The sequence below is a fragment of the Sapajus apella genome, unplaced genomic scaffold, assembly GCF_009761245.1.
Source record: "Sapajus apella isolate SASKATOON/1434 unplaced genomic scaffold, GSC_monkey_1.0 scaffold29, whole genome shotgun sequence".
Taxonomy (NCBI): Eukaryota; Metazoa; Chordata; class Mammalia; order Primates; family Cebidae; genus Sapajus; species Sapajus apella.
In genome coordinates this window covers 16,193,293-16,220,393 of record NW_022436969.1, presented here as the reverse complement: position 1 = coordinate 16,220,393, position 27,101 = coordinate 16,193,293, and the positions used below count along the sequence as shown (strand labels likewise).

The following is a 27,101-nucleotide window of genomic DNA, read 5'->3' as shown; positions in this document are numbered from 1 at the left end:
GTAGCACATGCCTGTCGTTTTAGCTACTTAGGAGGCTGAGGCAGGAGGGTCGCTTGAGCCCCTAGAGGTGGAGGTTGCATTGAGCCAAGATATCACCACTATGCTCCAGCCTGGGCGACAGAGGAAGACGCTGTCTCAAAAAAAAAAAAAATTTCTCAAACTAATCTTAATACTGTGGACTGTGGCAGAAAATTTGAGAAGAAAAGTATAGTTTTTGTTGCCATGCAATTAATGAAATGGAGACTTGCATTCAATTTAACACTGCAGTTGTTTCTGCCATTTTTATTTTTCATTCATCTTTCTTTCAACAAACATGTAATGGCTAATGCTTGCAAGGTGGGCAGTGTGCTGGCCATAAGATTACGAAGAAACAGAGCTCCTGCTCTCCATCAGCTTTCGTCTCCAGGAGAAGGAAGACAAGTGGTAGTTTATTTCAGTGCCATTTGCTAAGGGTGTACTAGAGATAACAGATTGATTTGGGGACGCAGAGAAGAATGTTTGGAAGAGGACAAGAAGAGGAGGCATCAGAGCCTTCTTCATCTTCCTCATGAAGGAAGCTACTGTTTTCTTAAAATTTAAAGAACTAACAGATGATTTAACATTTTTATTAAAAGTTTTATTGTTATCTGATTGTGGAAAAGGTTTTGAATGTCCATTCCCTCAGTAGGTTGAAAGTACACTTCCTAAAATCGTGTTCTGTAGTTACCAAAAAGAAAGTGAGTCCAAGAGCAGATATTCCGGTAGTCCTTTCTCATGTCTGTGCTCTGCCGATGGCGTGAGGTTGTCACCTCTGAGTGATGGTGCAGACAGATTGGCTGGTTCTGAAGGATCAGTAATACCAGCTGTGTGTCAGCATCAGGTTATAGCTCTTTAAATCACTCTTTCAAATTAAAGTCCTAGATAAACGGTGGGCAGTTTCCAGCCTTTGAATTCTCCTCAAATTTTATTATATTGTAATATCCTGCCATCAAATATTTCCACTCCTGCAGAGTAATTCAGTATGTCATGGAGTGATATGTTTCCAAGATAAAATATTTCATTTTAAACTAATTATACTTCATTTGCAAACTTACATTTCCCTGAGATGGACTAATATATGTATCTCTGATTCTGGAAATTTCCATCTTCTGCCTTGCGTTGACAGGACTGAGGAAGTGAATTTCCACAATGTAGATGTGTTAGTCTCCTTTTCCAATTCTTCTATTTTCCCCTCTGCTCTGCCAGTGTTGCAGGATACCTCAAAGCTGAAGACATCCCTATGGGTTATGTAACAGCAGATCTGGGCATAGCTTCCAGTGGGTGGTGAGCTCATGACCCTTCCTGTCCCCTGTTTTCAACAAGTAGTGGGACCAGGGGTGGACTCTGATTTCACATACAATCCTGCCTGTGTCCTGTCTTTTTCCTTCATTCACGTCCACCATAGATGTTCCTTTTACCCTGACTTAAATGGAATACAGCATGGGAAAAGACTGTATGTAGTACATCTCCTAAGCTTGATACAACATCTCTGATGAGCTCTGACATCACACATCCCTAGGAAATTATCTAAACATAAAATGTGCAAATAGCAAAAGCAAGTTGCAGTTCTAGTATGATCTCACATTTGTTTTTTTTAATTATGCACATATTTAAAATATATTTATATATGTGAGCCATATTGCTAAGTGTGATTACCAGTGGGCAGTGTGTTTGTGTGGGGGGAAGGGCAATTGTTGGGGGAAATACATTCATACATTTTTTATTCATTCGTACTTTAAAAAAAAAAATTTCATATTTAAATTTTACTCTGACAATAATGGTATATATAGAAGACTGGGACTGTTTTTAAAGGAACAACAACCAAAACCCTCATAGGAAAAGACAGGGTCCATCTTGTTACCTACCATACGTGTTGATTAAGAGTGTTGCCTCTGGAGCTAGGCTGTGTTCAGCTGAGACTCTGTACCTGTTTTCTCATCGGTAAAATGGGAATGATAATGGCAACCATCTCAATCACAGTGAAGACTAATCAAGTTAATATATGTAAAGCAGAGCAGTGCCTGGCAATTGATAAGTGAGATGTGGCTACTATTATTACTGTTATTAACATACCCTCATTGACTGGGCCCTCTTGGTGTGCAGCATTTGCCTTGTAAGTCTGAGACACCTAGGAGAGCAGATTTTACTCTTAACAAACCTCTCCGTAGTGATAAACATCTTCACCGAAGGCTATTGTTTAATGGTAATGTGTTAAAAATGGCTGTATCATTTCGCATATGTAAATCAGCCATTTATAGTTTCTATCATGGATGCTTAAATATGATACCCTGCAGAAAATGAAAATAAGTTAGATACTGATCTGTTGTTTCTTGCTGTAATTTTCCAGGACTCAGAAGGAGTCGAAATTATGTTAGGAGTTTGTGCAAGTGGTCTGTTGATATATCGTGACCGGCTGCGAATAAACAGATTTGCCTGGCCCAAGGTTCTGAAGATTTCATATAAACGGAACAACTTTTACATAAAGATCCGGCCAGGAGAGGTAAGTACACCCACATTTGCATGTGCGTTGGGAGGAAAGATCCCTGATAGCAAGCAAAAAGCTAAATTATCTGCTTATGAGTTCTGAGCATTGTGGGACACAGTGAATTACATCTAAGTGCCTGAGAGAATTTATTGTAGGGTTGTCCAATAAACAGTAATAAATAAAATGTCCTCTTTATTATGTTGTTCCATTATTTCCTACTGCATACATGAATTGAAGGGTTTTTAAAAACATATTTCAATATAAAATCCAGATTCATGAATAATTTTGTGTTTATTTCAAGCAGTGAGGGATAAATCTCTTCCTCCACCTCCTGTTGTTATTTCTTCATGCCCTATTTGTCCTGCAAATCTGATTGTACTTTAAAGTGAACACCTTAGAGGTCATGTATTTCAAGGTACAAGAAAGATTAGAACCAAGGACAATAGTGAGTGTGAATTATGTCAGTGTTCTATAGCTCAGTATATGCTTGCTTTTTTTTTTTTTAATCAGAGAAGCTAACGAAAGAATAGGAATTGTTAACTAGTCCTTACTCCTTGGACAGTAGCCTCCGTAATCAACTTGTGTTTATATCTTCCTTCGTGGCTTGTACCTAATAGTAACACATATCTACTCTTATTTACTTAAGATATAGTTAATAAATACCTCAAATTTCTAATTGATGTGGTTAGATTCTGGCATACTTATATCCCTGAACATTTTCTGATATAATATAGAGTGAGCTTGTATTTTCAAAATCTACTTCTCCACTGGAGTTTCTTGATGGAAAATGCAATTTTTAAAAAATCAGAATATCAGCTAGGCATAGTGGCTCATGCCTGTAATGCCAGCACTTTGGGAGGCCAAGAGTGGGAGAATTGCCTGGGCCCAGGGCTTTAAGGCTGCAGTGAGCTATTATCACACCACTGTACCCCAGCCTGGGTGACAGAGCAAAGACCCTGTCTCAAAAACAACAAAAAATTGAAGTATAAACATGTAATTATGTTTAATCTGAATATAACTTCCTATCTATGGTGACTGAAATAATCTGTAAGCTTTTTATGTAAATACCTAAAATTACAGTGTTTTAAAAATATTTCCTAAAGATTATATGTTAAATTTATAGCCAATAGATAGTCATTTGACTTCTTTGAACATTTGTTAAGTGAGCATCTATTTATTGTCAGACATTAGAAATAGAAAGACAAATATGGCCTTGTTCCTTGTTAAGGGATTTTCTATTTAGCAGAAAAACGGACTCATATACTTTGATTGTAACAGCATGATGCAAATGAGATGATATTCTATAGACATGGAGTAAGCATAGTACAGGCATTGATCGACTTACCACCTATGCAACTTACGACCATTCGACTTTACGACCACAATCGCTAGCCACGACTGCTCCGCGTCTGGCAGCGCAAACATTGCCCAGCTGGGCGTACGACAGTGCGGACCAGCTTCCGGCAGCACTACCATCTCCACGTGCACCATTTCAACTGTACATATAGACTACTCAACTTACGACCAAATCGTGTTACGACCGGACCGCGGTCCCGACCATGGTCGTAAGTCGAGCACTAGCTGTATTATGAGAGGCCAGAGGGGAAAGCTAGAGAAATGAATCAGTAGACAGTAGTGAGTCATGGGAGGTTTTAAATCAGGATGTGACACGAGTGATAGATTTCTTAATGAAATTCAACTCTTAGAAACATGATGTGATAAGACCTAAATTAGAGCAGAGGCTGTGGGAATAGAATGGAGGCAACAAATTCAAGAGAGAAGTTTCAGAGGCAGAAGCAGCAGGTCTTAGAGACAGGATGGCGGAAGGAATTAAAAGAGATAAGAGTCCAGGATAATCAAAGGTTTTTGGTTTGCATGATTGAAGCCAATGGAGATGATATTAAGCAGGAGGGAAAAGGGTGAAATTTTCAGAAAAGCAATTGAAATCCCTTTGGGACAGATTTTCAGGGGGTGATTCTTGCATAGGAAGGAATTGAACAGAGTTATCAACTGTGAATATTTTATTCAGAGTCTTATACATGGAATAAATTACTCAAAGAGCAAGGCAAGTTATAGAAAGAAAAGGCCCTAAAACTAGAACTCTGGATAATACCACTATTTGAGAAAGAGCCAAGGAAATGAAGAAATGACAGCCAGAGAAATAAAAGAAGAAACATAGACTGATAGATGACCAGGAGATGAGTTTCAGAGGAAAGTGGTTAGCTAGCAGTACCGTATGTTACGGAAAGGGCATGCAGGATGCGAACTAATAAAAGTGTTTTGAGCTTGACAGTCAGGCCCCATGATGACATTTTAGAGTTCAGAAAGGTATGAGGAGCGTCTTCCAGGACGCGGTGAAGTCAGGAGTGAATGGCAGAGGCAGCAGGTAGTGGCTTCTCCTTCCAGAAGTTTAACAGTGAGGAGTGAGACAGGGTTGTGCTGTTGTCAGAGGCAGGCTCAGAGAAAGCTGGTTTTTCACTCCTCTTCCCTCTGGTTTTATGATCCTATTTTGAGCCTGAGAAGAGTGAGAAGAAATTATTGGGGATGCACAGGCTCTGAAGAGATTGAAAGAAATTGATAGAGAAATAGATATTAATTCAGGTAGCCTAGAAACCTGCATCATCCTAGCCTACAGAGGTTAGCAGAGACTCCTCCCAGCTTCTTGCAGCAGAGTGCAAGCTGACTCTTCCTTATAACCACTGGCATTGGCATAATATGTGCATATGAGATGCAGGATGAATAAATGGATGATGGTTTAGTCATGAGCCACACTATGTCTGTCTTGACTGGGTCCCTTGGACAGTAGTGATGTTTACAAACACCACTGCATGTGAACATCCAGAGTGAATAAGTTGGGAAAGACAGTTGCAGTTGGAGCAATTGTGATGTATTTCCCACTTCCCCTAATCATCCTCAGCAAACAAGAAATAGAGGTCAAGCCTGATTGTATCTCACATGCTGTGCATTTGACCCCTCATCTTGGTTCTTTGCCACATAAATTATTTTTACTATTGATTATAGCAGTAGTTCGGTTGTTTGCTCTTTTGGAAAGCCTTTGCTGTTTAAGTTGTTTGCCCTCTGGTGGTCTGATATGTACCTTCTTCAGAATATGAAAACTTGCACGCCTGCAATAATAAAGTATAATATGCAGGAAATGAGATGAGTATTTAACCTCAAAAAATCAAATGGCTGATAAAGCATCATCTGAAATGTACATGCTGAAAAATATGAAAGTATGTTCCCTCAATCTGTGGTCTTAGGTATGATATAGAGAAACATTAGCATCTAAAATGATAATCCATAATGGAATACACAAATAAAATCAGCAATCTCTGATACCAAGTCATCAACTACCTAAGAAATATATATATTTCCTGACCAGATATTTGAAGAAAAATGTCATTTCTAAGAATACTGTAGACTATCTGTAAACATTTTGTTCATTTCTGTACCTTCCAGTTGAAGTCATTGTGTCATTGAGAAACCATGAAAAGTTTAAAAGTGGTATCAGGCAAAATTGATTTCTGGAAGAAATCCAAAAAATCCTTTTTGTGTTTAGTTTTCAGTTGTATCATAAGATACACACTTATTCAAGACATTTTACTGTATACATAATATGGCTGTTTATACCTGCAGCATTTTAAAGACCCAGCTTTTTAAATCAGTGAATGTATATAGAATGAATTATGCATATAGCAATTGATCTAGTTAGTAAATTTTTAAAATTCTGGTGGCATTATGATTTTGTAAGTTATTTACAGGGCTTCTGTTATTCATAATTTTAAACTTTACTCTTCAATGTATTTTTTTTTAATTTAGTTTGAACAATTTGAAAGCACCATTGGGTTTAAGCTGCCAAACCATCGAGCTGCCAAGCGTTTGTGGAAAGTTTGTGTTGAGCATCATACGTTTTTCAGGTAGGAAGAGATTATTTTGTTTTTTCCCTAAGGAATAATTATAATCACTTATACTGAAAAAGATTATCAGGAAGAGAAATATGGAATTTTATCCTCACTATTCCTTCAAGTTCGTTCTCACCATATTTCTTGATGAGAAATCCTAACAGAACTAGAAAAAGACTAAGTTTGAAGGATTTTCCTTAATTTGTCAAGTACTTACATGTCCCACCTCCCCCACTTCTTTAGTGTCTTTACATTGTTTTTAGAGTGTCCACTTCAAATAGCCAATCCATTCCTTACTATTTCAATTCCTTACAATTTCAGTGATTGCTCAATATCCTCTCTTTACCTACATGCACATAGTATGAGACCCATCAATAGACATCCAATAGCAAATTATCACTCTTCTTCACTAATATCGCCCATTTAGTTGCTGTTTGGGCTTACAGAACCATAGACTGTCCACTTTGCATGGAATGTTAAAAGTTCCTCTAGTTTAGTACAACCCCAATTTGCATATATCCTCTCTACAACATCCCTGGTTGATGTATATCATGTGCATTTTTTAAATGAAATCAGATTTATTTAACTGCAAGTTATGTGTTAAACCTTTAGCATACAAAACACATGACCTCGCAGAATATCAAGTTTAAAAAGCACTCTCAATATTGGTCTTAATAGTCTTTCTGCTGTTTTTCTGTATTGTCTTTAGACTGTTGTTACCAGAAGCACCTCCCAAGAAATTCCTAACCTTGGGTTCCAAGTTTCGTTACAGTGGCAGGACACAAGCGCAAACGAGAAGAGCCAGTGCGTTGATAGATCGCCCAGCGCCTTACTTTGAACGCTCGTCCAGCAAACGTTATACCATGTCTCGCAGCTTGGATGGAGGTAGGCATCACTTACTGGCCCTTAATAACCCTAACAGCTACCCCCAAAAATGTATGAAACTATCATGAGCTTTCAATAAGCATAGATCTTCCTGGATATTGTACATTGGAAAGCAGTTGTTGCTCATTGGCTGAATGGCAGATTTTTAAGGCCCCCCCCAGTGAAATAAAAGTGGCTTTGTCAGTCTAACATCTGCAGGTTTATGTAAAATAACATAAAATAATGGCACTCAGGGAATGAAGAAAATAGCTTTCATAAGCTGACACCCTGAATTTGGAAAAAGATGCTCTCATTCTAAATATAGTAGTCACATACTCTGTGATTTGATTTCCTTGCCGACAGGTCTTAAAGGATTAGTAGGTTTAAGACTATTTGTTTCATAAATCTGTAAGTTAAATTTATTTGTCTCTAAAAAATTTTATGAATAAAATGTGACCTTTATCAATCAGTTGATAATAGCTGGTAGAAAGGACGGTATGCAAATGACAGAGCAAAGGGCTGTAAGTTAAATTCTCCTGGTTGTGCTAATTACTGCTCCAGATGGGCTGGGAGAACAGTGCTGTGTGGGGGCTCTGAACTGCCAAGTCGAATTAGTCAAATGGAGAGATGATCACTCAAACAACCTTTGTCGGGGATAACACAACAGTGAATTTTTAGTAGGGTTTTGTTTTATCAAACGGTTTCTTGATTGCTCTCTGGAGTAATATGGAGGCACGCTTTCTGCTGCAAGGCGTGCCCACTGTAGCAGTACCTGGGGACTGAGTCATGTCTGGGTCTGCCATTTAGAGCACCTGGAGATTCACTGTTTTTAATAGAAGATCTTAACCTGTGCAAATAGAAAGAATGAAAAGTTTCTGGTGTGCACGTACAATTTAAATAATAAGGAAAAACATAATTTAAAATAAACAAAAGTTACAAGTGCCTAGGACCATCTCACTTCCTACCTTTTTTGCCACTGTTCCCCTGAGAAGCTCTGCCTTCCCCATTTCACTATCCAGGTGATTGATGGGAAGAGGTGCTCCTTGAATCTCCCAACTAAAAACAACCATCTTTTTCTAAAGGAATACTTTATGAACAGTTTATAGAAGAAATCAAAATAGCATTATTAGTGCTATGTTATGTATGCCACTGGTGAGGTGGGAACTGTACTCATGCAGCATTGTTAAATCCAGACTGAAGTCCAGGCTCCGCTGCCCTCTGTCTCTGTGATGGTTGGCAAATGATTTCAACTCTCCAGGTCTGTTTTAGTCATCTGTGTAATGGGAATAAGGCCACCTTTGACAAGGCTGTTGTGAAAAGCAAGATATATGTGAAAGCACTCTTGTTACGTAGGCAATTATCTCAATAATCATACTGATAATTACTCTTTTTTCACATTCTTAAATATTTCAGTAGCTTTGAGGATACAAGTGGTTTTTGGCTACAAGGATGAATTGTGTAGTGGTAAAGTCTGAGATTTTACTGCACCTGTCACCTTAGTAGTGTACATTGTACCCAATATGTCGTTTTTTAAAATCCCTCACCCCTCTCCCACTCTCTGCCTTGAGTCTCCAGTGTCCATTATATTTCTCTACATACCTCTGCATACCCATAGCTTAGTTCCCACTTACAAATGAGAACATATGGTATTTGACTTTTCATTCCTGAATTACTTCATGTAGAATAATGACCTTCTGCTCCATGCAAGTCACTGCAAAAATACATGATTTCATTCATTTTTATGACTGAGTAGTATTCCATGGTGTATATATTTTCTGCATTTTATACTGATAATTATTCTTACAGGCTTTTGTGAGTTAGCCTAGGAAGTTATTACCATTGTGTGTCTTCTGAGAGTTTCTGGAATACCAAACTTAGAGCCAGCCCTTTTGAGTACGATAGTTATCAGGACCGTTTCGAGTTGAATTAAGATATTGAAATACCCCTGTTAACATTGAAGCTTTTCTTTCTGGTTTGTCCTATTGACACTTCTTTTTCCTTTAGAACGTCTCTATTACCTATTTCTATATGTTATTGGTATTTGTGGAACTTTGTAGAATCGCACTTTTTTTTTCCTGAATATCATCCACTTTGTTCAGTGATGTGCACCCCAGGGAACACATTTGTTGTGAATGTTGTTTGCCTATGACCTTTTGTGTGATGATGACTGCAGAGAAGACAGAAGACAATTGTGAAATCAATATAGTAATGTCATGCTGTCTCTTTCTCCCTGCCCAAAAGTGACGTTAGTATGTGTTGTCTCTCACTCTTTGTGGTCCTGCTAGCTCTAGTATGTTTTCCGCTGCTATTGAGCTGGGTGGCACAGCTGCATGTTGCAACATAAACTGCTTTTTTGCAGGTTGCATCTTGCAGAGCATGGCCTAACTGGTCCATTAGGAAACTGTGTTTCATATGAGCTTTTTCAACAGTATAAAGAGATATAAAATATCTTAGTGAAGATATTTTAGTGACATAATTTAGCTATCAAAAAGATTTCAGAGAGAATTTCATTTCAGAATCCTTTCTTTTATTTACAATTTAAAATTCCTAAAATAATAATGTAGATTATATTTTGTCTGTGTTTAATGTGTATTTGAAAAGCAACATTTGTAAGTTTTAATAAATTTTATATCTAAAAATAATGAATACTAAATTTTAAAATTTAACTCAGTTAAGCATCTTTTCACTAAGACATTTTAGCTGGGATGAAAGGTTATGTCTCACTCTCTTATGTTTGCATGTTTTGCATTTGCATGAATTTCATTTAGCAACATTTGTCGTGTTTTCCCAAAATATTAGAGATGAATAAATGTATATGCATATTATGGTAGTCTGTTTAAAATGCAGTAGAAATGAAAACATTTCTGTAATTTAGATGAATGGAATTGCCATCTGAATTTTATAATCTCTACCAAGATGGTTAATTTTTATTATTACTCATGGAGCTTTTATATTGTAAGAATGATAGGTTTTCAACATTAATAATAATAATATGAAAACCAATCCAGTGCTCCTTGGTGAATGACACTTCCAAAGAGCCAAGTGTATGAGAGCAATTGTGTACTGCAGAGACTGCTGTTAGGTGTGGAGTTGGCCACTACGAGACGGGTACCAGTGCCAGCCTGTGACTCCAGGGAATAACAGGCCTAGTGGCAGCTTAGCCTCGTGACCCTCCACTCACCCCCACCCTTACACACATCCTCGCCAGAGAGCCTGAGGGTGGATGAAATTTTAAGGCATGAGCATTTCAAGAATTTTAAAGCACTAATATTACAGGAAATACGGGAAGGTCATGCTTCCATGAAGGTCCCTGCAGCACTGATTTGTTTTTTCAAAACTAAGCTGGTATTTTGTGATGGTATTTTTTTGGTGGTGTTCATCTGTCTTCTGACTTAACTATTTTGGATTTTATTTCCTCAATTGTATTTGCTTTTAGCATCAGTGAATGAAAACCATGAAATATACATGAAGGATTCTATGTCTGCTGCAGAGGTTGGTACTGGCCAGTACGCCACAACAAAAGGCATCTCTCAGACCAACTTGATCACCACTGTGACTCCGGAGAAGAAGGCCGAGGAGGAGCGAGACGAGGAAGAGGATAAACGGAGGAAGGGGGAAGAAGTCACGCCCGTCTCGGCCATCCGGCACGAGGGAAAGGTATAGCTCCCAGGCTGCCAGCTAGAGCTTGCTCCAGCTTTTAAGAATGACTAAATGATGAGGCTGTAAACTAGGAATGTGCTCAGATTTAGGGTAAATCATATGTCAGCTCTGGTCACATTCATATGTCATTTTTTAAATTATGATTCCTTTTTCAACATTTTCCTCTGAAAGACTCATTCGTAGCTCTTTGGGAAAATTTTTATTTTAACAACTTGTGTGCTATGTAAGACTTTCAATAGCTGTCCTGTATGTGTATCTTAAAATACTTTTGGTGGCGTACTACACTTTTCTGTTTGGGCTCACATTTCAGAACTGTCAGTAAAGCTGTTTTCTTTGTTTCTGGCCCTATTCTCCTACCCAAGTACAGCATATTTTCTAGATATCCAATTATCATATTGCCATTCTTCTGACTATAAGTACATGGAGTGACCACAGCCTGTATATTTATACTTACAATCTAATCAGCAGAGTAGTGACCAGCCATGTTTTGAAAAGGTATCTCAAGGCAGAAAGTTGCAACAGAAGATAAAAAGTGAATTTGGCAGCACAGTTTCTTCTTTCAGTGTGTCATTCATTAAACTTTGTAACATCGTTTCACCACAAACTAAATACCTTTTTTAACATAATTTTTAAACACTATGTTTATTTCTTGTGGTCCAGCACTATAAAACAACTTTTCAGAAAAATTATTTAAAAGTGAAAAAACACTTCAGGAGGTTTATACCTAATAATAATGGAAAAACAGTGTACAGAGCGTAGAGTAAGTAGAAATAGAATGAAAATGCTTTAACAACCCATGGGCTATCCTAAAACTTGAGTAAATTTGATTCACAAGTGCTCCTTTGTGTATAGGCTCTTCCAATGGAAATGGAGAATCACTAGCTCAGATTCTATGGAAAGTGTTCTTTTTGACAAGAATTTAGCAGTGACATCTTAATATAGACAAATAATTTTGACCCAATCCATCACCTTTTATTTTTTAAGATAAGATCATTTATTTGGCAAACACAAAGATAAGTACAGAGTTGGAAATCCAATGGCAGGGATATTTCGATAACTTTTGCTGTTAAAATGTGCTTCGTTCTAAATTTTGTTTTTACACTCTTCCTGTCTGTTTAGTCGAGGAAGGCTTTAAAGAGAACAGAAAATAAGATAATCCACCCAACAAATATGTGGTTCTTCCACTTAGTTATCCTAACAGTTTGTAAAATTGCCATGCCAACATGTGACTGCCATGGTTCTATAAATATGAAGAAGTGACACATCAAAGTAAATGATTTCAGTTTTGCTCCCATGATAAGGGAAGGCATTTTCACTTTATTTAATTTTAAAAGACCACCAGTTTGTTCATGTAAAATGTAGCACTAAGTTGTCCTCCCTTGCTGCCATTTGTGACATGGAAAAATAAAGGACACTGCCAGCCTCATAGCCTGAGTCTCTGAGAAGCGAGTACTCTGGGCAGAATGTCTTCAGGAAGTCTGTAGCTGAAATCTGGTGCTGGTATAGTTGTGGGCTGGCTTGGTTTCCCCAGTGCAAAGCTGTCTTTTAAAAATGACTTTAATAATCAGCATGAAAGGTTAAACCTTAATGTTATCTTCTATCTTCACAAAGTAACATAGAGGGTACTTATTGTTCAACCAAAATGAAAGTGTATTACTGAAAATAGCTCTTGAAAGGCTGGTTCCCTAGGTTGCCTGGGAAGGAGGCACGGGATCCCCCGAGTCATGGACCACCTCACCTCCATGCTGGAGGACAGTTGTCTTCATGCAGAAGTTAGCCTGTAGCACCTACATTATTCTTAGTTGAATGAGATTTGTGCAGGTTCCTGTTTAAAGGGCAGTGTTTAATGTCAAAAGTGAGTGTGTGGGAAAAGACATACTTGTCTCATAGTAAAAATAGACCCCTCAAATGGCGAAAGCCTATGATTTTGTGTTTTCTTTCCCTCATGCCTCAGATGTAATTTTATTTGTACATTTTCTTTCTGCCTGTTGCTATATATACCACTTCTCCCCAAGTCAGGATTGGATAACCATACCAGGCAGGCTGGGTAATTTCTATGCTGTCAGATCAATGGGCAAAACACACACACACACACACACACACGCACGCATGCAGTGATAAAGACAGCAGCAGGAGTCTAATCACCTGTAGGGTTGGACTTCCTGGCCCTCAGCAGCTCCTGTCCCATCCCAGATCCTGCTTGAGGCTTGCGTGCTTTCCTTCCTCCCCTTCTTGTCAGGGAGCCCCTCCACCACTTGCAGAAGAAACTGGCCATGGTGGTCCTGGAGACTTCCAGGACCCAGAGAGGAGGGGAAGTAGATTCACTTTCCCCATAAAATCTTGAGCTCACCAGAGGAGCACTTGCAGGAAAGTCTGCATTCATCATTGTATTAAGGACTCAAAGATCTAAACATGCCCTTTATCTGCTAAGAAAAATCAGAAGGCTGGGGAATGATATTTTTCTATTATTATGCGTCATAAATAATAGAAAGTAAACCCTCGCAAAGCATATTACAAGAAAACACATTGTTTTTGCTAGTTAGCTTGTTGAAACCACTTGAAGTTCTACTGACATCTTAAATAAAGGAGCCAAAATGGAGTTTTCAAGGGAACTTCAGTTCTTTGTGAGGAGACAGATATTCAGGAATGCTAAGTGTCGAATCCTTGATTCTAACTACTTATCAGATAGGAGTGGGGCCAGAAACTTCTTGATTTGGAATATAAACTCCTTGTTTTTCATGTAATTGAATAACCAAGGAAAGGATTAATGCTAGAGATTTTTTTTTTAATCAAAGTCCAGATTGGATTTCATCTTCATTTTTAATCCAGCTGAACTGTAGTAACAGCTCTGCTACCTGGAGTTCAGGAGAAAGTTATTGAAAGTCTTGATTTTAAGTTATCAGATTTATTTATGTTTGCTCCCCAAAACCTGAAGCTTTCTAGAGTTGTTGGTCTATAATGAAATTTTTTGATCATGTGAAATGTGCAAACTTTGGGATTTCCCACAAATACCTTCTGTTCTGAAGTTTTAAAGAATTCTACCCTGTATGTGATGGTCTAATGGGAGAAATGTGGCCATTCATGGCAACATTGGCATGCAGCTTGAATACTTTCAAATTCATGAGCAACCCTAGTGCTAAAATTTTTGTTTTACAAGTTTATATTGATACCCAAAAGAAAATTAACTAATTGCAGTTTTCTTTTTGTCCTTTTGCACCTCTGTTTGCTGCTTTCTGTCTCTCTCTGTCTCTTTCACATCAGTCACCTGGGCTTGGCACTGACTCATGTCCCTTGTCACCCCCATCTGCCCATTGTGCCCCCACATCTCCCACAGATCTCCGTAGGAGGTGTAAGGAGAATGACTGCAAACTGCCAGGTTATGAGCCATCCAGAGCTGAGCACATGCCTGGAGAGCCCACCGTGGACTCTGATGGCCCAGGGAGGCCTTACCTAGGGGATCAAGATGTGGCCTTTAGCTACAGACAGCAAACTGGCAAGGGGACCACCCTGTTCTCCTTCTCCTTGCAGCTCCCTGAGTCATTCCCCTCCCTCCTAGACGATGATGGGTACCTCTCTTTCCCCAACCTTTCTGAAACCAACCTCCTGCCCCAGAGCTTGCAGCATTACCTTCCGATCCGCTCACCGTCCCTCGTGCCCTGTTTCCTCTTCATCTTTTTCTTTCTGCTGTCTGCCTCCTTCTCAGTGCCATACGCTCTCACTCTCTCCTTCCCTCTGGCTCTGTGCCTCTGCTACCTGGAGCCCAAGGCGGCCTCCTTGAGCGCCTCCCTAGACAATGACCCGAGTGACAGTTCAGAGGAAGAGGTGTGTACCTCGGCATAGAACACGCCTCCCCTTCGTGTTCCGTGCTTCAGTCCGAAACAGTGTTAGCCGGCTGCTGACATAGTGGTCCTACTTTCAGAGCCTCATTTATTGTCTGTGCCAATATGTTGAGGTTTCTGTGTGTTGGGGAGTCCAACCTGGGTCCCAGGGTTAGGCACAACACCATGTGGATGTAGCAGTCTGAGCCCAACCTGGAATCGTTCTGCTACCCACTGAGTTCTACGTGGGATGAAAGACTCAGCCAGAAGTCAATTTCATATAACCGGTTAGCTGTGTAAAAGATCAGGGCTAAGCTAAAGGTTCTGATCAGTTATTGCTTAATAAAGTAAATCACATATAAGACAGATGAGTAGTTTTCAACTTAATGATAGTCAAGGAGAAGTGGAAGAGTGCATCCCCAGAGGGGATATATCATCATCACCTGGGTAGCTTTCTAAAATTGCAAAGGTATCTCCTCCCTGGAGATCCTAAAATGTACCCACCGCCCTCTGATCATCATTGCCAGATGGTAGATCCCGCATTGTGTTGGGTCAAGACAGTTTAAAGCACCAGACTGATGAGTCATTGGTGAGGGCAGCAACAGGCCCAGAAGCAACTGCATGCAGGGCAGCAGTGTACAGACACAATCAGAAAAAGACAAAACTGAAGTTTTCAAACATTATAAAAACAGGCTGAAATTTCACCAGTGCTAGCAATGTCAGTGCAAATAACATGACAGTGATTCTTTCAACTGCAGCATGAGCCTCAAAATCCGCCCCCATTTTCACAGTGTGGTAAGGCTGGGCCTCTGTGGCTGCCAGCCAGATATGGACATGGTAGGGGAAAGACCCTGAACCATCCGCCTCCATCCTTGAAGGCATGCTGCTGCGGGGCAGGCTCCTATCCCCAACTCGAGCAATTGGGCGAGTTAACATGGTAGCCAGGAGTTTTTCTCTGTTAATTGCTCTCCTTTCCCACCGCTCCACAGCCCTGTGAACAGCCCAGCAGTTTCTCTTTCTCCAGCCTTCAAATAGAGTGCAGGGAAGAATAATGGAAGCTGCCACCAGAGGCCCCGGCTGCTGTCATGCACGCCCCCTGCCCACCTCTCCCCAGGCTCCCTGCAGCCTTCCTGTTTCCACAGAACAAGAGCTGTTGTGATAGGGGAAAAGCAAAACAGTCCTAGCATTTTTTCAAAAAGTCACAAAGTCAAGGCAATGCTAAAAAAGGAAAGAAAGTCTAATTCTGTGCTCAGCTAGAAGGTCATAATTTGAGCTGCACCTGTGAGTATATAGTGTTATATTTTGAGGGTGTGTGAGTATCTATATTTAGTAGAATTATGACCATTTCTTTGCAGCAGAAGGGAAAAATGTGAATGGCCTCACAGGTGTTTTAAATAAAAGTCTACACTTTTAATAGATTTTACATAAGAGTCATTTCCAAGGTTCTTGAGCTATATGTAACAATTTGCTCCAACTTATATATAAATAACTTTGTATACATGGAAGATATTTTGAGAACTACTTGACATCCTAGGTTTTAACATCACGATTTCTCATACTGACAATATTATCAAATAGTGTTGGACTAGAACATGTTACAGTTAAGAACACACTATTGTCTACAAAGACTGGTTATCAGCTGATTTCTAACATGGAGATACAGTTTTCATCAAGCTAACATAAAGCGAAAAAGATTGCTGTTTTATGCTTTTCTAAATTTGAAATAAAAGTTTGAACTTTTATATAGCAAACCACACAGATCTTGTGCCTAATCCAGGGTATACATCTTGTTGTAATCAGTGCATGAGAATTAATGTTAAACTTGGGCATGTCTGCATTACATCGGCAAAACAAATCACAGCAGTTAATTGTTACAAGCTAGCCAATGCGTGATTGGAGCTTCCCAGTCATAACTGTCCTTGTTATTGCAAACCTCTGAAACCATGAATTAGCACTGACCACGGGAATCTTCATCACCCTTCTCCGCAGCCCTAGTCAGTCTATATGATAGCTGATCTGCCATATATGATCTGCCACCAGACTCTGTTACTGGCCATCTGTTCAGTGTCGTCTCTTAACCCCAAGTGTTAAGAGCTGTGCATTCTAGTTGAGGCCAAGCTGGAGAACTCATATTTAGGTCATTCCAGTTTGTTTTCTTTTCTTTTGTTTAAATTGCCATTTGCTTACATGGCCTGATTTAATCTCTAGGCCTCAAGCGCTGTGGCAGCTACACTGGGTAACTTTTTAACGTACAGTTCAGCTCTGTCACTTTTGTTTTGCCAAGTCACTAGTAATTAATTCTTTTTAAATATGGTATCATCATTGCTTACATTTTTTACGTGTTATAGTGGCTTATTTCCAGTCTCAAGAGTGAAATCCAGTGTAAAAAGGCTTCATCATTTCACATTATAAAGCTGTTGGCCAGTTATGTTTTTTCTTTTGTACTATCAGAATGGTCAGATAAGAAGAGATAGGATATCAAAATATCCTATCAAGAAACATGAGATGAGCTTACCTCCCCAAACCACAAAATGAAATTACATGTCTGTTTCTGAGTAATGTTTTTGATAATACAAAGAAAAAGATGAATTCAAATCAACAGGGAGAAAAATTAATTAACTGAATTACAACATTTTAAATTATATACACTGTATTATCTGATAGTTTATTATATGCTATACATTTGCAGTTTTATATAGTCATCATACATTATAGAAATGCCAGTGCTATAAAACTGCTTTATTCAGCCTTACTCATTTATTGACTGTTGATCAGGCACTATGCTACTGACTGACTGACTAAATGCTAAGTAGGAATTCAAGAAGTTTTAGATATGGACTATGCTATTTGTGTATGGCTAATAAAAGATGATAATTATGTAATTATTATAGGCATTTTTATTTTAGCTCTGTGTGTGTCAGGCATTGTATAAAGCACTTAGTATCTATTACCCAATATAGTTAGAGCTGTTATTTTTCCCATTTTATGGGAAGGAAACTGGGATTAAATTATAAAAAGTACCCGATATGCCACAAGTTTGAACAGTAAGGATTTGAGCTCATGTTCATCTGACATTAAACCTTCCCCTCTTAACAACCACTGTCCTTTAATGCTAAGATGCTTGCAAGTTACTGAAGTAAATTTTAAAACCATAAGGGAAATAAGCTAGATAGGAGGAGAAACACTTTCAACAATTTTAGAAGTGTTTGACACAACTAATTAGAATATAAGTGCAAGTCATTACAGCGGGGCACAGTGGCTTAACGCCTGTAATCCCAACACTTTGGGAGGCTGAGCTAGGCAGGTCACTTGAGGTGAGGAGTTTGAGACCAGCCTGGCCAGCATGGTGAAAACCTGTCTCTACTAAAGGTACAAAAATCAGCCAGGCATGGTGGCATGCACCTGTAGTCCCAGATACTAGGGAGACTGAAGCGCAAGATTCGCTTGAACCCAGGAGGATGCAGTGAGCCAGGATTGCACCACTGCACTCCAGCCTGTGTGACAGAGTAAGACCCTGTCTAAAAAACTAAAACACTAAGTGCAAGCCATTCTTATTTATTCTCGAAAGCCTACAATCTTTGAGTTATTCTGTATACCTGAACAAATAATCAGTCTATCTTACTAATTCATACTGGCCTTTCCCAGGGCTGTCACTCAGTACAGCCATACTAAATGCCATAGCAACAATCACCCTCATAAGAAAATTAACAGCCACCTCCTGATCCCAGTTGTTAACCAGGCCAGTCAGGTCATGAAAATGTGTCAGCACGCTTTCCTTACCAACCTACAGAAAATTATTTTCCACTTAGACTTGGTAGCAAGGGTGCCAGAATGATGTCCTCAGGGACACGGGCTGAGCGTGTGTTGAGCCTCCTTTTCTTTTAGGAGTATACAGCATGAAACATGTGGCTAGTGCCAAGAAATCGGCATAGCCAGAGTTATGTCAATGGAAACAACACTGTCCCAGTTGTACTTTCTTGACATTCCTTCTTCTTTATAGTGGGAGGTTATTTTAAGAACCAGATTCACCATCATAGACTCCCCTCCCATTTTGATTTTTGTTTTCAAAATATTAATCACAAATATTTGATCAGGGAAACTTTATTAATGGTTAGTTGATACCTGTGGAGGGAAAATCAGATAATATTAAGGCATTTAGATGTCTCTGGCTCTACTCTACTCGAGAGAAAACAGTTTTCATTTGAAGTCATAAACCCCTGTGAAATAGATTAAAAACCAGTCCTGAAATTACTGTTCTCATTCTTCCCAAAACCTAGGCTCTGTCAAATGCTGTGCTTTGTTTTATTTGTTTCCAAGTAGATGTTTCTCTCTTTCTCTCTCTCTGTCTATTGTTTTAAAAATTCTTATTATTATTTGCTTCATTTGAATGGTATTTTTGGAGCAAGATGTTTCAATACATACTTAATATACTTCTTTATATTGGAGGGTGGGGCAAAATAAACTTAACATGTAGTCTTAAAAAATATCTAGTTAGCAATGCTACTTGAAAATCGAGTTACCTTTTTCCCATAAAAAATATATGCCTATGAGTCACTGACATGTGCCTTTTATAACTGACAGGTAATGCAGACAGCCTGTTGTCCTTAGATGGATATAAATTATCATAATGATATAAATGAGGGGCTGAAAGTCCAGTGACTGTTACAGTAGCTTTTACTGTAAATTGACATTTTCATTTACCTTTCAAATAGGAAATATTACTAGAATAGAATATATATAAGCATCAGTTTTATTTGCATTGAACATTTTAAGGAGATCTTGCTTGGGGTTTTTACTTAAAAGTTGGAGCGGGGGTGTGGGGATGACAAATTGGTTTTCCTGAGACATAGAACCAGACAGGTCAGTGTGGCTCCCCAGCTCCTGCAGCTCCTGCAGGCTGGACCTGCCTCAGGTCTTCCTGTGAGTTGGCTCTGTGATGACACCTAGCTCTGGCCCTTCTGTTGCTTTGCTTGAACTTGTGTTCTTGTGGGAAGGTAGTATGACACAGATCACAGAGAAAGAAAATGACCTGTCTGACCCATGCCAGACCATATTTGACCAGATGGTTTACTTTCTGTCCCTGCCTTCCTCCTGGAACCTGATCACTTCTGTGGTCAATAGACTGACAGTGAGCGCACGGACACTGCAGCCGACGGGGAGACCACTGCTACTGAGGTTGGTATCATGGCTGAGAGTGGCTGGTAGTTGCCTACCGAAAATGCCTTGTGGGGTGGCTCTGTGTTTAAGAACTCCACATGTGAGCTCTTGTAATGGAGATCAGTTCTACCTTTAACAGTAGGAGTTAAATATATATTTTGTTGTCTAGACCAGTGGTTCTTAAACTCTGGCCTATATCAGAATTACCTGGAGGATTCTAGCCACACGTTTCTCATTTAGAAAGGCTGGAGTGGACTTGAGAATTTATATTTCTAACAAGTTTCCAGGTGATATTGACTCTGCACGTCTTAGGAACATATTTGGAGAACCACTTGCCTAAACTGATAATACATTTTTTTAGGAAAAATTATCCCAAATGAGAAGCTATAGATGTATAATAGAATGAATGGAAAGAAGGTCACAATAATTTAACTAACATATTGGCTGGATGCAGATATATTTTTAATTCCCCAATGGTGAGATAATTCTTGTTAAAATAAGACTTACCTTACTCATTTTTGTAGCCTTTGGCTATAGCCTCGGTCACTCATAAGAAATGAATTTTTAAATTACTGTTAGTACTCTCTTGTTAAAAAATATAATCACATTAAACAACGATAGAAAAGATACTGTTATTTCTCCTTTATTAATTCTTTAGGGTAAAATGCGTGTATGTGTGTCTGTGTGTGTGTGTGGCTTATATATTGTTTTTCAAATCATCTCTCTGTGAGTAAGTAGTTAAAATTTCTGTAAAAACAATATCTGTACTAATGGAAGTCAAGATGTTTATTGCTGTTAATTTTGCTAGGTTTTACTAGCAAATTTTAGTTTTTACTTTGTAATAATATTTTAGGATTTTTTAATGTTATTTTTTGTATCCAATTATAATATTTTCTAATTGGGTATTTAGAAAAAAACTAAAAATGTTGTAAATGTTATCTGTATATCACTTAATTGAAAATATCTTCAGAAAATGTATTTCATGATTTTAGGTTTCTTTCTTAGAAATGCCAGAGTTCAGTCCAAAGCTATAAGTTTTTAATATTAAAGTTAATATTATAAAATAATATTTTACAAAATATTGTAAAAAGAATCATCCAGATTCTTTTAAGAAATCGTATATAAATCTATTACAAGTAAGTAATTCTCTTTGCCAAATATAACAAAGCTACACCTTGATTTTGTAAGAGTTAGTTACATGTAACTACAGGGTATACACCCAGTAAATTTCACTGGAATCTTAACGTGTGCTATAAATGAAAAATATTTTAATAATAATACCTTAAACTTCTACAGTAGTTTTAAAATGTGTTATATAAAATTTAAAGCATGCGAGGGAATACCTGTAACATAGGTAGCTTATGAAACTTGAAAATTAAATGAAGAAATCGGGCATGATAGTTCATGCCTCTAATCCCAGTACTTTGGGAGGCCGAGGTGGGTGGATCATGAGGTCAGGAATTTGAGACCAGCCTGGCCAACATGGTGTAACCCTGTCTCTACTAAAGATACAAAAAACTAGCTGGGCATGGCAGTGCATGCCGAGTAATCCCAGCTACTTGGGAGCCTAAGGTGGAGAATCGCTGAACCTGGGAGGTGAAGGTTGCAGTGAGCCGAAATTGTGCCATTGCACTCCAGCCTGGGTGACAGAGTGAGACACTGCCTCAAAAAAATAAGTAAAATAAATTTTAAAAATAAAATGAAGAACTGTGAACCCCTCCATGCACTGAAGAATGAGCATGTCACCAGCATATAGGCACTTTGTTTAAAGTTTCCTGTATGCCCCATGATACTGACGAAACTCTTTCCCTTCTATAGGTGGCCAGCACAGCAGTGGTCAGTGTAGGACATGCAGAGTAAGCAATCTTGTCCCCATTGGCAAATGAGAAGAGGGAGACCTAGGTAGACTAAATGATTTTCTTAAGGCCTCTGACTTGGTGTGATCCGTTTCTCACCTACAATTTCATTTTGGGTCTCCTCTTGTAGCACAAGGGCATAAAGCCTCGGCCCTGAGTCCAAGAGCCATAATTAGTAACATAGCTTCACCGCTGCATGCACGTGTGGCTTGGCCTGCTTACTAATTACTGATACACAGACACCAGTCCAGGGATTAAACCAGTCCTTGAAATCAGAAAAACCGGGAGAATGAAGTGGCTTTGGGATAACTATTTTTTCAAATCTCAAAAATTATCTCGTCTAAAACCTTTTAAAGAAATCATGGTGTTGATAGTTGTTGATTTTTCTTTTTTAAAAAAAACTTTTTTACTTTCCCCATATTAGCCTTCTTTCCCTGAATTTGTTCTTAAGTATATACATTCGAGAAAATTGGCTGGATGAGGTGGCTCACTCCTGTAATCCCAGCACTTTGGGAGGCCAAGGGGGACAGATCACTTGAGGTCAGGAGTTCAAGACTAGTCTGGCGAACATGATGAAACCCCATCTGTACTAAAAATAAAAAAAATTTGCCGGGCCTGGTGGTGGGCACCTGTAATCCCAGCTATGTTGGAGGCCGCGGCAGGAGAATTGCTTGAACCCAGAAAGCAGAGGTTGCAGTGAGCCGAGATCACACCATTGCACTCCAGCCTGGATGACAGAGCGAGACTCCGTCTCAAAAAAAAAAAAAGAAGGAAAATCAAGGTCTCAAGAAACTTTAAAATGTGGGAACCTCTGTGTGAAAGTCTTTTTTTTTTTAAGGACAGAGTCCTGCTCTGTCACCCATGCTGGAGTGCAGTGGCACAATCTCAGCTCACCGCAGCCTCTACTTCCTGGGTTCTAGCAATCCCCCTGCCTCAGCCTCCTGAGTAGCTGGAACTACAGGCACACGTTGCTACGCCTGGCTAATTTTTTGTATTTTAGTAGAGATGGGTTTCACTGTGTGGCCCAGGCTGAGCATGGGTTCTCTGGTCTACAAATTGGGAATCCTAATCACTAACCCCATAGGGCAAGATTCATACACTACACAGGAGCTCTCATTATTGTGTCATCATAGCTATTCTTACAATTTTTAATTTTAATTTTAATCTGGCTCCCCCAACTTCCTGAACTATTTCTAATGTTCATCAAGAACAACCTGCTACACCCTTGCTGTCACCTTCTCAACCACATGTGTCTGCTGGTCAAAATACCAAAGACCCACCGGGCAAGAACTCTTTCACGCCTGTATTCTTATTAAGCTCCTAATTGTGTGTGAGAATGTTGTGGTTTATGTATAAGAAAGAAGTGGCATCCATATGCAAGAGCATACGAGTGCCAACATTCAGCAAGTCTATAGTTCTTCAATCTTAGAGTAAATTGCATGTAAGACTTTATTTCCCACTCTTTCTTGATGCTGGCAGTCGGACCAGGAGGAAGATGCAGAGCTCAAGGCACAGGTAGAAAATTAAAAATAAAACAAAAACAAAAAAAAAACCAGTGTGTGATAAGTCATTGTTTGTCTACAGCGTTCAGACCTTTCAGCATGCTCTGTAGCCGGTTACCGTGTTATTGGTGCATTGTGTAGGTTGGCATTTGTTCCCTTGACAACTGTGTCCCTTACTTTTCCCTTTCTTCTCCACTTTTTTCAGAATAGTCTGATTAAACGAATAAAGGGTGAAAATGTGTATGTCAAACATAGTAATCTTATGTTAGAGGTTGGTATTGGTACATACCAGTGCATGTTCGTGTGTGTTGTTTTTCTTTTGGTGGAATACCTGTGGGCTTGTACTGTGATGCATGAACCGTGTGCTCACCTGTTAATAAGTGGGAATGACTTCTCGGCCTCTGATTCCTTGTTCTCTCCTAGATATAGATCCCTTTTCCTGTGTGTATATTTATTTTAATTCTCTCCGGTTACACGTGAATTGTACTCTTTATAGTTTACCTTCTAAAATTCTTTTGGTATTCATGTTTGTGTGAATTAGATTTTTTTTTTTTTTTCCTTTCCATGGGAAAATCACATTTTCACCAGAGTGTCTGTGGTAGTGCCATGAGCCTTGATCAAAATGTATTTTATTTTGACTACTAATAAGATTAACATTATTTTAAAAAACAGAGCTGAAAGGAACACAAATGTAAAATGTTGACTGTTGGATACTTTATGTTCTGAATATAGGAGCTAGAAAAAACTCAAGATGACCTGATGAAACATCAAACCAACATTAGCGAGCTGAAAAGAACCTTCTTAGAAACCTCGACAGACACTGCCGTCACGAATGAATGGGAGAAGAGGCTTTCCACCTCCCCCGTGCGACTGGCTGCCAGGCAGGAGGATGCCCCCATGATCGAACCACTTGTTCCTGAAGAGGTCAGTAGTCAGGCTTGTGGTCGGACTCACCTTCTATTCACTAGCCTCCCTTCTCTCCAGGGTGTGGAATTGCATTTGATAAACTTCTGAGTAGAAAATCTCTCTTCTTATCTATGTTTAACCTGAACTGAGATGCTCAGTGCTCCAAAGGAAAACTGCAAAATGAAATGATTAAAGTGGCTGAGGAGTGAATAATAACATCAGATGGTTCTTAGGGCAGAAAGCCACAGGGAGACTACAGTAAAAATCAGCTGATTCTGACCATAAACCTAGATTTTATAGCTGAGGTAAATCAAGGTATCTTCTTCATGAACTGACACTTTTTCTACATATGCTTTCTTCTTTTGCATTTAAAAACACTCTGCAGACTTGCTCTCAATTGCAAGATGAGGCCTGTTGAGATTGTTTGATTAAATGGTAACAAAGTTGATAGCATTTCAGGACAATTTTACTCTGAGATATTATATACCAGGCTTTTATTGATATAATGAGTATTTGATTTTTATTTATAACTGATTTTAACTGATTTATAATAAGGTTTTTCTTTTTGTTTTCGAGACGCAGTCTTGCTCTTTTGCCCAGGCTGAAGTGCAGTGGGGTGATCTTGTCTCACTGCAGCCTCTGCCTGCCAGATTCAAGTGATTCTCCTGCCATGGCCTCCCAAGTAGCTGAGACTACAGGCACCCACCACCACACTGGCCAATTTTTGTATTTTTAATAGAGACGGGATTTCACCATGTTGGCCAGGCTGGTACCAAACTCCAGACCTTAAGTGATCCACCTGCCTCGGCCTCTCAAAGTGCTGGGATTACAGGCATGAGCCATCACACCTGGCCAAATTTATAAAAAAAATTTTAGTAGGTGTTTTATGGGGGCAAAGTAGTGGCCAGAAATTTTTTTTAGGTAAGGTTATTTCACACTCTTTGGCTACATATTTAAAGAGATTTTTTTGTTTTTTTGAGACAGAGTGTTTTGTTTTATTTTGAGACAGAGTCTTACTCTGTCACCCAGGCTGGAGCACAGTGGTGTGATCTCGGCTCACTACAACCTCTGCCTCCCAGGTTTAAGCAATTCTCCTGCCTTAGCCTCCTGAGTATTTGGAACTACAGGCATGTGCCACCATGCCCAACTAGTGTTTTTTTCGTATTTTTAATAGAGGCAAGATTTCAACATGTTGGTGAGATTGGTCTCAAACTCCTGACCTCAAATGATCTGCCTGCCTTGGCCTCCCAAGGAAGCTCTTTTATATGTACAGCCAGAGAGTATGAGGATTCAGCTGGTGTTACTTGAGAGCTCCCATTATGTGGGAACCAAATATTACTGTAGTGCTAATTTAACTACCTACTGTTAGACATCATGCTGCTTTATCTCTGTTTCAAAAGAAGTAGTTTTTGAAACCTGCATCTTTTTTAGCATTATATTGATTAACCTCCTTTTCTGTAACACTCCTTTATTGGGAAATATTTGTTCAGGAAGCTGGCACAGAATAGAACATTAAAAGTTAGGCTTTGGTGGAAAAAAATTCTTTAAACAGTAGTCTGCATGCAGTGCTTAAGTCCTTGCAGTAAAAAGAATAATTGAATTGCAGTTGTGTTGATCACGTTCTAAACCTCCTTTGAAAGCTATTTATCAAAAGTAACCAAGAACTCATTATCACTATGTTCATGACAATTCCAAACCTAGCTAAAAAGGGAATAGGTCTATATCCATTTGAATTACTTTAAAAAGAACACTTTTTATGCAGAATAAATGAAAAGTACAATTACCAGCATATTCTTGTACCATTAAACTCCAATTCCATTCAAACTACTGAGTTTCAAGAGATAAACTTCACATTCAGATTGATTTAAATGTAATAGTCCTTACAATATTAAGTTATGCTCTCATAAATTTAATTGTAATTGGTTAAGTTTGGCTTACCCTATTTCTACTAACTCTTTTGGAAATAATTTACTGGCTCTAAAGATATCAGATGCTGGATTAAGTTACAAAAACACAAACCACATAGCCATCCCAAACAAAACAAAGCAAAGCCTCTCTCCTCATGATGTTATTTCAGAAAATGCTAAATAGTAGCCACTTTGAATGAAAGTTTAGGGAACAACTTACAGAATTTAAAAGGCGGTGCTAATAAACAAGGGAACTTCATGAGTCTAGGCCATTAGACTAGTAAAATAATTTGTTTTACATCTATTAAATTCTAGATATTAGACAATTAACATTTGATAAGCCCCAAAGACATTAATAATTTATGGAGTATTTTGAATATACTGAACTTTCCCTGGATATTAATGCTTTTTCTGTGTTAGTGCAGAAAAACTGGAGAAGGCTAAGAAAGGATTTTCTTTCAACATAATTAAGGAAGAAAAACATACCCTCTGCAGAATGGCAAAGCAGCATGGTTATTTAAACTGGGGAAGACCACAGGCTGGCATACACACTGCTTTCAACCTCTGCAGGGTTGTTTTGCAGTCCTGCAGTGCTCCGTTACCACCGTGAACGGAAGACACAGCAGAAAGAGCTTGACTAGATATAAAGAACTTGTTAGAAACAGGGCTGATTAACTCTGCTTATCAAAGGAGCCCTGAAAAGCATCTTGAAGGAGCTTCAAGTCCCAGAGGAGAAGAGCTCTCTTTAGGCAGTCAGCGTGCTATGGCAGCAGGGCCAGGCAGAGTGGCCTCTTCCCGCTTCTACTCTTCTCCAGGACCTCGTAGTCATCGAGGACATTAAGTTTATACTCCAACTGAGGGCCCTGTAGATAGCCTTCAGAACAAACCAGAAAGCTCTTGTGCTCTAAATTATTGCCAATTTCTGTGTTAAAACCATGGCTTCTGTTACTTTTGTATGTGAAAAGCACAAAAGATAATTTTATCCTTTTTATAATCCTTTGTATGTTATGTACATAAAACACATAC

The 27,101-nt window shown here is 38.9% G+C and overlaps 1 protein-coding gene across 36 annotated transcripts in view; it reads left to right on the top strand.

Moving 5' to 3' along the window:
- Positions 1 to 27,101, top strand: part of EPB41L3 (erythrocyte membrane protein band 4.1 like 3) — a 242,976-nt gene that overhangs the window by 204,163 nt on the left and 11,712 nt on the right. For 16 of the 36 annotated variants that reach the window (XM_032293312.1, XM_032293307.1, XM_032293304.1 and 13 more), the window contains exons 9-17: positions 2,366 to 2,518; positions 6,323 to 6,420; positions 7,115 to 7,290; positions 10,706 to 10,926; positions 14,191 to 14,751; positions 19,869 to 19,922; positions 23,240 to 23,275; positions 23,468 to 23,533; positions 23,995 to 24,186. In XM_032293312.1, the coding sequence (XP_032149203.1) occupies positions 2,366 to 2,518; positions 6,323 to 6,420; positions 7,115 to 7,290; positions 10,706 to 10,926; positions 14,191 to 14,751; positions 19,869 to 19,922; positions 23,240 to 23,275; positions 23,468 to 23,533; positions 23,995 to 24,186 (1,557 nt within the window). The remainder of the gene's footprint in view (positions 1 to 2,365; positions 2,519 to 6,322; positions 6,421 to 7,114; positions 7,291 to 10,705; positions 10,927 to 14,190; positions 14,752 to 19,868; positions 19,923 to 23,239; positions 23,276 to 23,467; positions 23,534 to 23,994; positions 24,187 to 27,101) is intronic. The other 20 variants (XM_032293317.1, XM_032293329.1, XM_032293327.1 and 17 more) reach the window with 12 other exon arrangements.